This window comes from Oncorhynchus keta, chromosome 12 (genome assembly GCF_023373465.1).
Source record: "Oncorhynchus keta strain PuntledgeMale-10-30-2019 chromosome 12, Oket_V2, whole genome shotgun sequence".
Lineage (NCBI taxonomy): Eukaryota > Metazoa > Chordata > Actinopteri > Salmoniformes > Salmonidae > Oncorhynchus > Oncorhynchus keta.
In genome coordinates, this window is record NC_068432.1 from 10,644,645 (window position 1) to 10,661,696 (window position 17,052).

Genomic DNA, 17,052 nt, shown 5'->3' on the forward strand with positions numbered 1-17,052 from the left:
CCAGATGGCACCGTCTTTTTCTTTTACAGATAGCCAGGGGCATGCTCCAACACTCAGGAATAATTTAAAAACAAAGTTTAGTGAGATCAGGGGCAGTAGGGATGTTATCTTGATAAATGTGTGATTTAGGCAATTTTCCTGACCTGCAAAGTATTCCAAATTCAACGAGTACTTTTGGGTGTCAGGGAAAATGTATGGAGCAAAAAGTACATTGTCTTTAGGAATGTGGTTAAGTAAAAGTTGTCAAATAAACAGTGAAGTACAGATATCCCAAACTAAGTATTTTTTTAAAACTTATGTCCGTTGGATGAGTCTCCACAGCAAAAATATCATATTGGGAAAACTATAGAATTATAGATTCAAAGCTTAACCACCATGCAAAGCTGCCTTTCACCCAACTAAAACATGATTTAGCTAATGATTTAGAAGTCAATTACCCTGATTTTTCGAATGCAATGAGTGATGGTAAATACTGACACAGGTAATGCAACAAAAGTATGTGGACATCCCTTCAAAATGAGTGGATTTGGCCACTTCAGCCACACCCGTTGCTGATAGGTGTATAAAATCCAGCACAACCACGCACTCTATAGACAAACGTTGGCAGTAGAATGGCCTTACTGAACAGCTCAGTGACTTTCAATATGGCAGTGATAGGATGCCACCTTTCCAACAAGTCAGTTTGTAAAATATCTGCCCTGCCCCCTTCAACTGTAAGTGCTGCTATTTTGAAGTGGAATTTTTTTTTAGATGCAAGTGGCTGTTCCACTGGATGTCATAAGGTGTATGCACCAATTTGTAAGTCGCTCTGGATAAGAGCGTCTGCTAAATGACTTAAATGTAATGTAAATGTAATGTGTAGGAACTGAACCGCCAACTGCTGAAATGCATAAAAATAGTCTGTCCTCAGTTGCAACACTCCCTACCGAGTTCGAAACGGCATCTGGAAGCAACGTCAGCACAAGAACTGTTCGTCGGGAGCTTCCATGGGAGAGCAGCCGCACACAAGCCTAAGATCACCATGCACAATGCCAAGCTTCGGCTGGAGTGTTATAAAGTTCGCCTCCATTGGACTCTGGAGCAGTGGAAACGAGTTCTCTGGAGTTATGAATCACGCTTCACCATCCGGCAGTCCAGACGGACCAATCTAGGTTTGGTTGATGTCATGAGAACGCTACCCGATCGGAGGCATAATGGTTCGGGCTAGGCCCCTTTCTTCCAGTGAAGGGAAATCTTAATGCTACAGTATACATTCATACATACTAGATGATTGTGTGCTTACAACTTCTTGGCAACAGTTTGTGGAAGGCCCTTTCCTGTTGCAGCATGACACAGCTCCCATGCACAAAGTGAGGTCCATACAGAAATGGTTTGTTGAGATCGGTGTGGAAGAACTTGACTGGCCTGCACAGAACCCTGAACTCAACTCCATCGAACACCTTTGGGATGAATTGGAACGCCGACCGCGAGAAAGGCCTAATCGACCAACATCAGTGCCTGATCTCACTATTGCTCTCGTTGCTGAGTGGAAGCAAATCCCCACAGCAATATTCCAACATCTAGTGGAAAGCCTTCCCAGAAGAGTGACGGCTGTTGTAGCAGCAAAAGGGGGGGGACCAATTCCATAATAATACCCATGATTTTGGCATGAGCAGTTGTCCATACTTTGTCATACAAAATGTTCCAGATAAAAAAATGTTTTACATTACTCATGCAATTGTAATTCACACAGCCACTTATAAATGGCTAACTTTTTAACCACCAGTATGACAAATTAAGTAAAAGTAACAGTTTGGCAATAGGTTGCAACTACATTCTAGATGCTCTGGGGTGGGTATCAAGACACCCAACGTGACTTTAAAAGGCAAAGGCTCCGTTTTAAAGCAAGCATTGTGTAACTTCCCATAGTGAAAGGCAATTTGGTCAAATCATTTCAAAGAAAACATTTACAGACACTATTTTAAAAAATAATTTTTATCAACAATTGAAAAAGGTATTTGGAGAATTTCCAGATGACTCATGATGACCTGTTAAATTATTATTTTTAATAGGGAAAATTAGAGCAGACATTTTGCTACCTTAATCTTTTTAGCACTCCCTTTAGGCTATGCTAACAAAATGCATAGATTAGTCAATGGGCGACGTGGTGTCTGAAACCAAGCGTCCCTGCCAGCTGTGGGATGCAGACAGACCGATAGTAGGAAACAGGGTTTCTGTGTTCAGGGGGAACGACAAAGCAGCACTGTGCAAGCTGTACTGGAACTTATCCTGCCTTTGTAACACTTCGCTAAACCTGCCTTACACTGGGAACATTGTGACTCTGGTTTGGGGCTCCCTCATGGTTATGCTGTAGGGACGGGTGTCGCAGGTGCGACGGCAGCGGCCTCCGGCTTGGCTCCCTTCTGCTCTGAGATGGGAGTTGAAGGGACCTGCTCGTCCTTGGGTTCCACGATGCTCACGTGGTCGGGGAGAGGCTTCTTGGGGCCGATCTTACCGCTGGGATCCCAGGGCAGCATGATCTTCACCTTGATCCCCAGCACACCTTTGGACAGGCAGAACAGATTGCACCTCAAATATTTGACACCATTTCACCACTTATCATTTCTGGTCCTTTTCCATAAGATGACAATTCATCTTGATTAGTGTTGTCACTATACAAACATTGTACTAACGATACCAGGCCAATTATCACGATACCAAGCAGTATTGCGATACCATAGGGGGAAATCAGCAGCCTAGTGTCCTGTTCACCCCCCACAGACACGTGTTCCCGTTTTCAGGATTCGTACAGCATGTCAAGTAAGGACTTTCAAGTACTAATATCTATTTTCAAGGACCATCAATTTGTAACAGTTAATATTATGCAATTGTTTCTAGTTGCCACCAGGTGGCAATATTGCCACAACCTCATGGGGGGAAAAAAAACAGTATTCATCACTACCTTACAAGTTCTACTAAATAATACGAGATCTGCATGAGGAATGGGCCAAAATACCAGCAACAGTGTGTGAGAACCTTGTGAAGACTTACAGAAAAGGTTTGACCTCTATCATTGCCAACAAAGGGTATTTAAAAGTATTGAGAAACTTTTATTGACCAAATACTTAGTTTCCACCATAATTTGCAAATAAATTCATTAAAAATACTACAATGTGATTTTCTGGATTTTTTTCTCATTTTGTCAGTCATCGTTGAAGTGTACCTATGATGAAAATTACAGGCCTCATCTTTCTAAGTAGGAGAACTTGCACAATTGGTGGCTGACTAAATACTTTTTTGCCCCACTGTAGTTTAGGCTTACATTAGCCCTATATGAAACCTTCCTTTGAAGCACATCTCATGAGTTTCCGACCCTTTTCTTCCTGTGTTAATCAAATTTGCTGTTAAGTTACCAGGTTGTTAGCTAGCTAGGTAAATTGACTGAACGTTGGTTGTTATCAAACCAATAATTTGCGACCCAGGATTAGTTTAAAACGGCCTGCTACATGGTTTGTGAAATGAAATATCACGCGAATCACAATGGAAAGCACTAAAGGCATCTCCGGTAATAAGGGTCATGTTTTTGAACCTTTTTGGCTAGAGACAAGCCCTTTTCTATGCCCTCTCTGGCACTCAGAGGCTGCATGACAGTGAAATTATAAAATATATTCAGACTGGCCTGTGCTCTTCGTTATAACAGGTGATGAATGTATACAATGTGTCAACATTGCTTGCTCTGCCTGCTGCTCCAATGTAACAAATCAAGACTCAGGGTCTGCATCCCCATTTGCCATCAAGGCAAGGCTGGTAGAGGATGCGGCTGGCTGATTACAGCCGCCACACGTGATATGCGCATGAAAGTGATGTTCATGTGCAATAATATCCACAAGAGACTAGAGCCATGGGCTTGCTCCAACCCATCTTTCTGATTTGGTCCTGCTGTACATACCTACACATACGCTACGGTCACAAGACGCAGGCCTCCTAATTGTCCCTAGAATTTCTAAGCAAACAGCTGGAGGCAGGGCTTTCTCCTATACAGCACCATTTTTATGGAATGGTCTGCCTACCCATGTGAGAGACGCAGACTCGGTCTCAACCTTTAAGTCTTTACTGAAGACTCATCTCTTCAGTGGGTCATATGATTGAGTGTCGTCTGGCCCAAGAGTGTGAAGGTGAACGGAAAGGCTCTGGAGCAACAAACCGCCCTTGCCGTCTCTGCCCGTCCGGTTCCCCTCTTTCCACTGGGATTCTCTACCTCTAACCCTAGTGCGCTTTCATGTTGTCCCTAGGAGGGGTGCGTCACTTGAGTGGGTTGAGTCACTGACGTGAACTTCCTGTCTGGGTTGGCACCCCGCCTTGGGTTGTGCCGTGGCAGAGATCTTTGTGGGCTATTCTTGGCCTTGTCTCAGGATGGTAAGTTGGTGGTTGAAGATATCCCTCTAGTGGTGTGGGGGCTGTGCTTTGGCAAAGTGGGTGTGGTTATATTCTTCCTGTTTGGCCCAGTCCGGGGGTATCATCGGATGGGGCCACAGTGTCTCCTGACCCCTCCTGTCTCAGCCTTCAGTATTTATGCTGCAGTAGTTTGTGTCAGGGGGCTAGGGTCAGTTTGTTAAATCTAGAGGACCTCCTGTCTTATCCGGTGTCCTGTGTGAATTTAAGTGTACTCTCTAATTCTCACTCTCTCGGAGGACCTGAGCACTAGGACCATGCTTCAGGACTACCTGGCATGATGATTCCTTGCTGTCCCCAGTCCACCTGGCCGTGCTGCTGCTCCAGTTTCAACTGTTCTGCCTGCGGCTATGGAATCCTACCCTGTTCACCGGACATGCTACCTGTCCCAGACCTGCTGTTTTCAACTCTCTAGAGACAGCAGGAGTGGTAGAGATACTCTTAATGATCGGCTATGAAAAGCCAACTGACATTTACTCCTGAGGTGCTGACTTGCTGCACCCTCTCAACTACTGTGATTATTATTATTTGACCATGCTGGTCATTTATGAATATTTGAACATCTTGGCCATGTTCTGTTATAATCTCCACCCGGCACAGCCAGAAGAGGACTGGCCACCCCTCATAGCCTGGTTCCTCTCTAGGTTTCTTCCCAGGTTTTGGCCTTTCTAGGGAGTTTTTCCTAGCCAACGTGCTTCTTCACCTGCATTGCATGCTGTTTGAGGTTTTAGGCTGGGTTTCTGTACAGCACTGAGATATCAGCTGATGTACAAAGGGCTCTATAAATACATTTGATTTAGAGCCTGTTGCTTAAACGAAACAGACTTCATAACATGTTTATAACCGACGCCAGCAGGTTCTTTAAATCGGTAGGGCTGAAAAATGTGGTAGTATCATGAAACGGTACTACGGTATTCTAAAATTTTGGTAACATAAGTATCATGACATTTTGGTATCGTGCTACTACTATGATACCGGTATACTGTACAACACTAGTCTTGACCTGGCCCATCTAATGCCCGATCCACACTATAGGGCCAATCCGAACCATATGGAGATAGCTTGGGTCATTTCTTCTCACTGTGTGCATCCCAATAATATCGGCTTTCTCTTGAAGTGTGCATTCATTGCCTACTTAAAAAAAAAAAAACAGAAGAGGGAGTTTCCACCATGTCTTCTAGCAGCCATTTCCTTTCAAATCAGTTAAGGGAAGTAAACAAGCAAGCATTACACACTTTGGGACGAATAAGAGATCATCGGGACATTGGAGCTGCTGGAATGGACAGCAACCATGGTGGATGCGTAAAGAGGCCAGTCCAGACAGCTTGGGCCTATAGTGTGAATCAGGCATAAAACCCCAGGGTGACCTCACCTTGACGGAGCAGCACATGGCGGACAGCAGTATCGACGTAGTAATTAACGGGGTCTCCGCTGTGGATCATGAGGCCATCCACGAATTTCATAGATTTGGCCCTCTGACCCCTGAGCTTTCCAGAGACCACCACCTCGCAACCCTTGGATCCGCTCTCCATAATGAAGCGCAGGACACCATAGCAGGCTCTGAAACACCAAAACAAGCAGAATTAAAACCATATATTCTTACAAGTCCCAGGTCTTCAACTCTGCCAGACAGTGGCATGAAAAATAATATACAACAGATAATCGCAGTCTTGATCTCCTAAACTCTATTCATCCCACCCTTTATAGTAGTGTGGGATCTGGGATCTTCCAGTGTCAACTAACACCTAAAAGAATAACTGAAGTCACAAGAGGTATGCCATACCTCTGTATCACTTCACTATCTTTTCAAGGTTTGACAGGATGGGTATTAAGAATGTCCGTTCAAGTACTCATGAAAAATATTCATTTGAGTTTTAAAAAGTGAAAAAGGGCTTAAAGCAAAATGCTTACAGTACACAACTGGAAACAAAATATAAAATTTTCACAGCACTTGACATACTCCACAAACATCTTAGAGTTTGAAATGTTGCCAGTGCTTATACATTTTACCCGCTAAATAGTTGCATTTAAAAAATATATAGCAGAGATTTTTTGCCATTGAAATATTTGGGAGGGTCAGTATAGTTGCATCTCCAAATTTAGAGCAGAGTAAAAAAAAGAAGAAAGATTTTTTTAAAAATGAACACAACTTCTCAGGATGAAAAACACTAAGTGTAAACTTTACAACCCCTAAAACCAGACTGAGCATGTAGGAAAGATAAATGGACCATTTAAAAACATATATAATCTTTGAAAACTAACAATAAAATACAAAACTAGTCAGGGAGAATTGAACATTCCAAAAACAGTTAATTTAGCAGTATTGATTTGGTTAATTATGCTTGATCAAAAGAACACAGCATTAGCCGTAGAAAAATGCATAGAATTGCAACATTTTCTCTCAGCTCCATGGCAAAATGTGTAGAATTGCAGGAAAATTGCTTTAAAGCTGGAGAGAGAAAAATACTCAATCATTAACACGAACTGACAGTTGTGGCTACTTTGTCTTTACCTTCTTGTCCTTGTGCCGTTGTCTGTGCCCAATAATGTTTGTACCATGTTGTGTTGCTGCTATGTTGTAGTCTTAGGTCTCTCTTTATGTAGTGTTGTCTCTTTTCATGGTGTGTTTTGTCCTATATATTTTTTATTTGATTTATTTTTAATCCCGTCCCCGCAGGAGGCTTTTGGGAGGTTGTCATTGTAAATAATAATTTGTTCTCAACTGACTTGCCTAGTTAAATAAAAAAGTAACTAATACAAACCTTTAATTAAGTACTAACCATAGTTAGTACGAGAAAACAGGGCAAAAATCCTCACCTGCGGACAGCCAGACCCCCAAGAAGCTTGTAGCGCAGGGACTCTGCCTGGGCGATGGCGCACAGACCACGAGTAGCAACCTTCTCAGCATACAGCTGATGGCAAGAAAAACAGACAAGGACAGTTCTATAACCACACTCACAGTATGTTGCAAACTTTCAGAGTAGAAAGTGTTTAGGGGACCAGATGACAATGATAGAATTTCTTGTAGTATTTGACAAGGAATGAGCCACAAGCTAATATAAACTTTATAGTCATCCACCACCCCTAAAATATGATCCTGAAGCAATGAAAACAAAAATGTAGAGACCTATCATGCCCATAACATGACAATGGGTGTCTGAAACCAAGCCTCCCTTACCTCAACACTGCCCTCTGGGAAGCCAAACCTCTTCTGCACCACTGCAGTCAGCTCACGGATACGACGTCCCTTCTCACCAAGAACGTTTTGTGTCCTGGAGAAAGAGTATTTGGTCTGTTGGCACCTCAACAGTTTGAGTCAATTCACTGGCTCTCAACAGCAGTGTTCATTAGCAGTGTTCATTATCAGAGACAACTTTCTTTTTTTGGGGGGGGGTTCATCTTGACAGACTACTTTTGAGGTCAAAACGTCTGACAGTCATTGATTTGGAGTAGACTGTGCCAGTACACCACTAGTCCTGTGGTTTTGATCTCCAGGTTTTTGGACTCACCTGGTAGCCAGGATGATGATTTCGGTCCTGGTTGGGGTGACACGAACCTCCACACCGGAGTAGCCATCCTCAGCGAGCTCTCTGGTGAGGAACTCGTTCAGTTCAGCTTTGAAGATGCCATCAGCGACAAACTGTAAAAATATGAAGACAGGAGGAGTGTGAGTGAGGTAATCAGCAAGTAATTTAGCAGGCAGGACTCGTTTGAAATACAGCATCCTGGCTGCTCATTGCAACAATCAGTAGACTTACCAAGGACACGTCTAACCAAAGTAAAGATTGGAATGTAACATGTACACTTCGATCGCATTAGAAAATACAGTTTAACTCTCCTGGTCGAACCGAGAAAACCCCATCTATCCGGAGGCAACTTATTTTACCGACGCACACTTTATCTGGCATCACGGTGACATGTTGTTTTATGGAAAACTGGCATAGTAATATTGTACTAACTTGCATGGCCAGGAGAATAACCTGCAGGTTGGGGATTGATTGACATTTTGAAGCTGTAGATAAGGTACCAGTGGGTTAGCAAAGTAACTAGTTAGTTAACATCTTTAGAAAACTACACTGGTCAATGAAGAATAGATTTAAACACTACAGTATGGGTTCATGTGCGCGTGCTGCCAAGCATGTTAGGTCACCAGCCGTTGCTTTAAAAAAAAAATACTTCGGAAAATTGTACATCTAAACACAGGACATGTTACCGCGGTAACTAACTTCTTGACTAGAAGGGTGTTTTCTATATATGTGAACTGAAATCTCTAAAACTAAAGATAAATCGGTACGAACCTTCCTCTTCTTAGATATTTGCACTGCCATCTTTGGACGTGTCATAGACCGGAAAGACTGTTCCTGCTTCCCGGAAATAACCATATGCTATTGTTTTCATTTAAACGCACATTCCCAGATTCCTCACTGCGTGAGGTAGAATAGCTGAAATACGTACACAATGTAATTGATCTGGAATGTTATACAATTCTATTTCCGTCAAGTAGTGTACGTTTTAGTTTGTCTGTTTGTTTAGCTCTGTTGTCTTTGGTTTTTGCCCCAACACTACACAACAGATTCAAACACAGCTGAAAGTATTTCTTAAAAAAAAAAAAAAACGTACGCTACTTGACGGAAATAAATAGAATGGTATAACATTCCAGATCAATTACATTTTGAAGGTATTTAAGCTATTCTACCTAAACACACGCTTAAGGTGTGTTTACTGTGAAAGGAAGATACAAATGTTAGCTAACATGCAGACGTTAGCATGCCACGAGAACAGGAGTGGACAACTCCAATAAGGCCCTCGGGGACTGGTGTCACACGTTTTCTCCATCCCTAGCAAACACAGCTGATTCATCTAATTGCATTCTAAACTAAAGATCATGATTAGGTGACCCCCAAGAAGGATAAGTAATCCTTCTCACCCCCCCTTTTAAGATTTAGATGCACTATTGTAAAGTGACTGTTCCACTGGATCTCATAAGGTGAATGCACCAATTTGTAAGTCGCTCTGGATAAGAGCGTCTGCTAAATGACTTAAATGTAAATTATTGGAGTCAGGTGTGTAAACGGGGGCACCAATCAGGCCCTCGAGGATGGAATTGCCCACCCCTGCACAAGAACGAACTCAACAACAACGGAAGAAAGTTGGATTGTAATTAGCTGGCTAGCAACTGTTGGGTTTGTGTGGTCCAAACCTATTTGCATAGGCAGGGATTCACAAACACGTTTTGGCACTACACTGCTGATTCACTAATCAAGGTTTGATCATTTGAATATGTTGTGTAGTGTTGGGGGGAAAAAACAAAATGCGCACCATTGGTGTTGTTAGAATTGCGTCAATTCGAATCTGGTATGAGGATAAATATGACAATGAGTCACCGATTGTAATACTATGTATTTTTTATTAGCTAAGCAATAAGATAAATGCAATTTTCGTATATACGGGCTCTCTGTCCCACCTCGCAGGGCAAAACAGAGAACTGACTTGTTCATGACAAAGATATTATAATATACCCTGATGACAGTAGTAGTTCTGGCTTCCGAGCCGGCCTGTCAGAGTAGAGACAGGGCGTGGTTTAAACTCACCCAGCCTATCGTTGATTGTTGTACGAGCTGGTACCAGCCCCCGGGCGCTCCAGTTGATAGACGTAACTTGCTGTGTCGAGTATCTATGCGCTCATTCCCTTGATACCGTTATCACATATATGGTTTCTGTTATTGTTAAGTTTGAGTTTTAACAAAAACAGTCTGTGGTTTGCTACACTACGTTCTGTATGTGTCCGTTTTTATGTTATTCTGTATTTTTCCATCATGAGAAAGGCCCATGGCGCTGAGACTGTTAACAATGTTTCAAGTCAGCTATGTTGCATAACACATACATACATCCACACAAGCCAACAGAAGATAACATTAAATCACATATGGTAACGGGTTATAGTGCATAACACAGAAACCTCATAGTGTCCTGAGGACCGAGTTTGGGAAATATGAGTTAAGATGTTGGATTGACAAGCACTGGATCAGGGTTCAAGTCCCGGTCGAGGCTACCCCCCGAATGTTCTAGAATATACTTAAATTGGTTTCATTGACCCCTTTAACTGCAACATTTTTAGCTACAATTTCCGAGTCCTTGGAGAGGATCATCTTGAGCAAAGTGAGGAGTAAAATCACTGATCTACAAATAGTATTCTCTGCCAAATAATAGGCTTTATGTGATTAAGATTTTTGGCCCTCCCAGTTTTATTATTGCAATTTGTTTTTTAAAAAAAATGTCAAATGGTGTGCTTTCGGACCATGCGGATGCCTCCGAGCGGTCGGGTAAGCTGTGTGAAGGCAAAGCTTCTGGAAGCCTGGCTGGACTAGCACAGGAGAGTTGAGCATAGTTCAGTGTGTATGTGTTGTTCTTTTTCACCAAGTTGTAAAAGAGAGCATAGCAGAAAGTGGCTACTCTTCAGTTGACTGATGTAGCTGGGAAGGTAACGGCTGTTTAACTTAACAGAAAAAAAACTAAACAAGTGTTTACTTGTAGTGCTGAGTTAGTATTATAACTGACATGTAATGTTGTCTAATGTTTCATCAATTCTCGGCTGAGGTGAATGAATAGGCTACCAGAGTGAGGACAGACACTTTTAGGAATAAACCTGGCGAGTGAAAAACTTAATTAAATAGCCCACCCGATGTCTTATTCTGCTGCTATACAACTTTGTATGCATTGATGTTATTTACAAAGTTTTTGTAACAGATTCCTGTTGGAACGTTACACAAATTATACCCACCCACTCAATCACACTAACGTTAGACCTGAATCAAACAATGAAACCATCAGCCAAACGTTTGAAGATATTCTGACGTTTTTTTAGTGCAATATGAGTTTTATTGGTCAGTATGTCAATGTAACGTTATTGATCTGTCAGTTTCCCTAACTAAATCCCTACTTTTCACAGTGATACAGTAACAAACAGCTCAAATGTCATAGGTTTCACTGTCATGGTGCACAGTAGAGGTCACTGTCATGATGCACGGGACAGCAACACTTGCTATGTTTTGCATAGGCCTATAGGATATAGCTTACCTTTTAGGAGGACGATTTGTAAGCAGAGACAAATAAATGGGTAATCTATACTTCTTAAAAAAGGAAAAGGAGCAACGCTTGCTCACCATAGTAGCCTAACCAGTGGTGGATTTAGGTATATGTGCGACATGGGAGCACGCCCATGGGGCGCCTGCACAAAAAAAATGTGGAATGGTGACATTTGTGTGATTGTTTTTCTATCGCTCATTTGCACAAAAAGTCAATGATATCATGTCACCGTGTGGGACTGTGGGTCAATTAACCTTATCGGAGTGGGCACCTTTATTCTAGTTTGTGAGCGAGGCAGGCTACTGCCTGGGACGGTCTCCCACTCAGAAGTACGAGATGGGGAGGGGGGCGGGGGCATGTTGACCTCAGGTCTCCCCACTGGAAGCCCGAGGTAGGGAGAGCGGGGGAAATCTATCAAATAGCGCACCTCTAACTTTGTACAGTACTAATGCAATTAGTAACATCAGTCACACTACGAAATGCTACCAAGTAAACCACAATTCTTTCATAATACTGTGAATATATAGTTTCACAGACAATGTTGTTGCATTTTTCCTGGTTTGTGCAAAATCGTTAAGAATAATATAAAACCAGTCTGCACCACCACCAAAGTGAATTGGTTGAGTCTTTGTTGACAGTGTTGGGGGATGGGTAATGTATTGATGCTCAAGTGTAGCCAAATAAATTTAAACTACATTTTTCACCATTCCTGACATTTAATCCTAGTAAGAATTCCCTGTCTTAGGTCACTTAGGATCACCACTTTATTTTAAGAATGTGAAATGTCAGAATAATAGTAGAGAGAATGATTTATTTCAGCTTTTAATTCATTCATCACATTCCCAGTGGGTCAGAAGTAGCATTGCCTTTAACTTGTTTAACTTGGGTCAAACGTTTCGGGTAGCCTTCCACAATAAGTCTGGAGAATTTTGGTCCATTCCTCCTGACAGAGCTGGTGTAACTGAGTCAGGTTTGTTGGCCTCCTTGCTCACACACGCCTTTTCAGTTCTGCCCACAATTGTTTTTTATAGGATTGAGGTCAGGGCTTTGTGATGGCCACTCCAATACCTTGACTTTGTTGTCCTTAAGTAATTTTTTCACAACTTTGGAAGTATGCTTGGAGTCATTGTATATTTGGAAGACACGTTTGCGACCAAGCTTTAACTTCCTGACTGATGTCTTGAGATGTTGCTTCAATATATCCACATAATTTTCCTACCTTATGATGCCATCTATTTTGTGAAGTGCACCAGTCCCTCCTGCAGCATAGCACCCCCACAACAAGATGCTGCCACCCCCATGCTTCACGGTTGGGATGGTGTTCTTCGGCTTGCAAGCCTACCCCACTTTCCTCCAAACGTAACGATGGTCATTATGGCCAAACAGTTCTATTTTTGTTTCATCAGACCTGAGGACATTTCTCCAAAAAGTACGATCTTTGTCCCCATGTGCAGTTGCAAACCATAGTCTGGCTTTTTATGGCGGTTTTGGAGCAGTGGCTTCTTCCTTGCTGAGCGGCCTTTCAGGTTATGTCGATATAGGACTCGTTTTACTATGGATAGAGATACTTTTGTACCTGTTTCCTCCAGCATCTTCACAAGGTCCTTTGCTGTTGTTCTGGGATTGATTTGCACTTTTCACACCAAAGTACATTAATCTCTAGGAGACAGAACGTGTCTCCTTCCTGGGCGGTAAGACGGCTGCGAGGTCCCATGGTGTTTATACTTGCGTACTATTGTTTGTACAGATGAACGTGGTACCTTCAGACGTTTGGAAATTGCTCCCAAGGATGAACCAGACTTGTGGAGGTCTACAATTTATTTTCTGAGTTCTTGGCTGATTTGTTTTGATTTTCCCATGATGTCAAGCAAAGAGGCACTGAGTTTGAAGGTAGGACTTGAAATACATCCACAAGTACACCTCCAATTGACTGACATGATGTCAATTAGCCTATCGGAAGCTTCTAAAGCCATGACATGAATTTTCCAAGCTGTTTAAAGGCACAGTCAACTTAGCGTTTGTAAACTTCTGACCTAATGGAATTATGATACAGTGAATTGTAAGTGAAATAATCTGTCTGTAAACAATTGTTGGAAAAATTACTTGTGTCATGCAAAGTAGATGTCCTAACCGACTTGCCAAAATTATAGTTTAACAAGAAATTTGTGGAGTGGTTGAAAAATGAGTTTTAATGACTCCAACCTAAGTGTATGTAAACTTCAGACTTCAACTGTATGTGCGCATTGTGCCTTTTCCATGATTACATTTGTTGATTGTACTTCGACTCATGTTGGTTGAGCACCCTCCACCTCTTCCCATTATCAATATTTATATACAGATACTGTAGTAAACTACAGTCTAATTATATTGAAGTTAATTTAATATTCAAATTAACTGCCAAATGCTTCTCCACCCATGTAGGCAGCCTACTCTGGGTGAGATCCAAACACTTAAGACACACCCTCGTCCACTTACCCTCACCTTATGCCCTTGGGGATATCCCCATCGCCATCTTGGAGGGCAAATGATTAGCGAAGCAAAGGAAGTTTGTAATGTAAGCCCCTCAGCCCACGTTTTTAGTTGGCTTTGCGAGTGTACAATTATGTTCACTATGGGGCCTGAAACTCCAACTCTCAATTCTCGATGATTGTACATCCGCTAAAACGGCAAAAACAACATCAATGGAGAAGTCAACATACAAGTGTAAGTAAAAACAAATGCAAATAAGTAGCACATATAAAGCACCCACAAGCTGCCGGTGGCTGAAAACACAATCATCACAGGATGAACAAGTGACGAATTTCCGGCCAAGGGTGGTCCAGTTAAAAATCATTCCTTCTTCCCTCACCCTGCAAGTGTATACTCACCAGACTTGTCCACTTAATTTGAGGGCTGAGGGGATAGGGTGTATTTTAAGTGTTTGGACTGCACCCTCTATTTCAATGAGACCACACATACTAGGCGGCTTAAACTCTCACGCCCAACTAGGAAAGGTAGGCTAATGAAGTTGAATCAGCGAATTCTGTGTGTATAAATGTGAAAAATGTGCTTTTAATACAATAGGGAGGACACCAAATATTTTCATCCCACAGTTGTCTTACCGCCCGCTCCAACCTGCAGCATGAAAAATGCAGACCGCAGTAATGATCTCTGTTGGTCCCTCAGGCATCCCGTGGGATTTCAACTCTAGTGCAGTCAGTACACAACACTATGCTCATCACGTTTTAGCAGAATCAGACAGCCAGGGAAGACCAGTCTACGGAGCCCAGGTGAATTTTGCAGTATATTAACAATATCAGTGAATGGTACAAAGTAGAGGTCGACCGATTATGAGTTTTCAAAGTCGATTCCGATTATTGGAGGACCAAAAAAAAGCAGATACCGATTAATCTGACAATTTTTTTATATTTTTTATTTGTAATAATGACAATTCCAACAATACTGAATGAACACTTATTTTAACTTAATATAATACATCAATAAAAATCCATTTGGCCTCAAATAAATAATGAAACATGTTCAATTTGGTTTAAACAATGCAAAAACAAAGTGTTGGAGAAGTAAAAGTGCAATATGTGCCATGTAAAAAAGCTAACGTGTTAGTTCCTTGCTCAGAACATGAGAACATATGAAAGTTGGTGGTTCCTTTTAACATGAGACTTCAATATTCTAAGGTAAGAGGTTTTAGGTTGTAGTTAATCTAGGATGGACTTTCCGCTAGCGGAACCCCACCTCAACATTCCGCTGAAAAGGCAGTGTGCGAAATTCAAAAATATTTTGTATAAATATGTAACTTTCACACATTAACAAGACCAATACAGCAAATTAAAAGATAAACATCTTGTTAATCTACCCATGGTGTCCGATTTCAAAAATGATTTACAGCGAAAGCACCACATATGATTATATTAGGTCATAGTCAAGTCACAAAAACACAGCCATTTTCCAGCGAAAGAGAGGAGTCACAAAAAGCAGAAATTTCGATCAAATTAATCACTAACCTTTGATGATCTTCATCAGATGACACTCATATGACATCATGTTACACAATACATGTATGTCTTGTTTGATAATGTGCATATTTATATTAAAAAATCCCAGTTTACATTGGCGCGTTACGTGCAGTAATATTTTGATTCCAAAACATGGTGATTTTCCCAGAAATACTCATAATAAACATTGATAAAAGATGCAAGTGTTTTTCACAGAATTAAAGATAGACTGATCCTCTATGCAACCGCTGTGCCAGATTTCAAAAAACCTTTACGAAAAAGCATAATCTGACAACGGTGCTCAGTACCTGCTTATAAACAACTAGACAATTCCGCCATGCTGGAGTCAACACATTAGTTTGATAAACCACTATAAATATTCACTTACCTTTGATAGTCTTCATCAGAAGGCACTCCCAGGAATCCCAGTTCGACAATAAATGACAAATTTGTTCCATATAGCCCATCATTTAACCACCTGTTGTTAGCATGTTCCGTCCAGTAATCCATCTTCATGGAGGCGGGACCATTTCCTCCATGACAAAAACTCAAAAACCTCCATTACAGTTTGTAGAAACAAGTCAAAACATGTCTGCAAATAATCTTGAGGATGTCTTTAACAAATATCATTAATAAGGTTCCCACTGGAGAATTTCATTGTCTGCATAAAAGACCTGGAACGAGAGGACACTCCCTCGGGAGCGCGCTTCATGAGACTGAGGCGCACTGACAGACCACTCACTAAAATGGGTCTCATGAGCCCCTCTTTAACAGTATAATCTTACAACTAGGATGTAAAGACGGTGACATCTAGTGGAAGCCCTGGGAAGTGCAAGCACATCCATATGTATCACAGATTTAAATTGGCTCTGTTTTGAAATTCGACTTCTCACTTCCTGTTTGGATTTCTTCTCAGGTTCTTGCTTGCCATTTGGGTTATGTTATACTCACAGACATCGTTCAAACAGTTGTAGAAACTTCAGAGTGTTTTCTACCCAATACTAATAATAATATGCATATATTAGCATCTGGGACAGAGTAGCAGGCGGTTCAGTTTGGGCACTCAATTCATCAAAAAGTGACATATGCTGCCACTTAACCTAACAGGTTAATATAGTATTTATAGGACTATTTCTCTCTATACCATTTATATTTCATATACTTTTGACGATTGGATGTTCTTATAGGCACTATAGTATTGCCAGTGTAACAGTATAGCTTTCGTCCCTCTCCTCGCCCCTACCTGGGCTCGAACCAGGAACACATCGACAACAGCCACACTCGAAGCAGCGTTACCCATCGCTCCACAAAAGCCGCGGCCCTTGCAGAGCAAGGGGAATAACTACTCCAAGTATCAGAGCGAGTGACGTTTGAAACGCTATTAGACTGCACCCCGCTAACCATTTCACATCGGGCACACCAGCCAGGCTTGAAGTCATAAACAGCGCTGTACTTGCGAAGAGCTGCTGGCAAAACGCACTAAAGTGCTGTTTGAATGAATGCTTACAAGCCTGCTGCTGCCTACCATCGCTAAATCAGACTG

The 17,052-nt window shown here is 41.7% G+C and overlaps 1 protein-coding gene across 1 annotated transcript; it reads right to left on the reverse strand.

Moving 5' to 3' along the window:
* Positions 1–1,958: 1,958 nt before the first annotated feature.
* Positions 1,959–9,350, reverse strand: LOC118390958 (40S ribosomal protein S3-like). Its single transcript, XM_035781834.2, has 6 exons — positions 8,730–9,350; positions 7,941–8,071; positions 7,610–7,703; positions 7,249–7,343; positions 5,804–5,991; positions 1,959–2,542 (listed from the first exon to the last, which is right to left on the reverse strand). Exons 1-6 carry the CDS (start codon positions 8,811–8,813, stop codon positions 2,343–2,345), a joined length of 792 nt encoding a protein of 263 aa, XP_035637727.1. The 5' UTR covers positions 8,814–9,350; the 3' UTR covers positions 1,959–2,342.
* Positions 9,351–17,052: the final 7,702 nt, after the last annotated feature.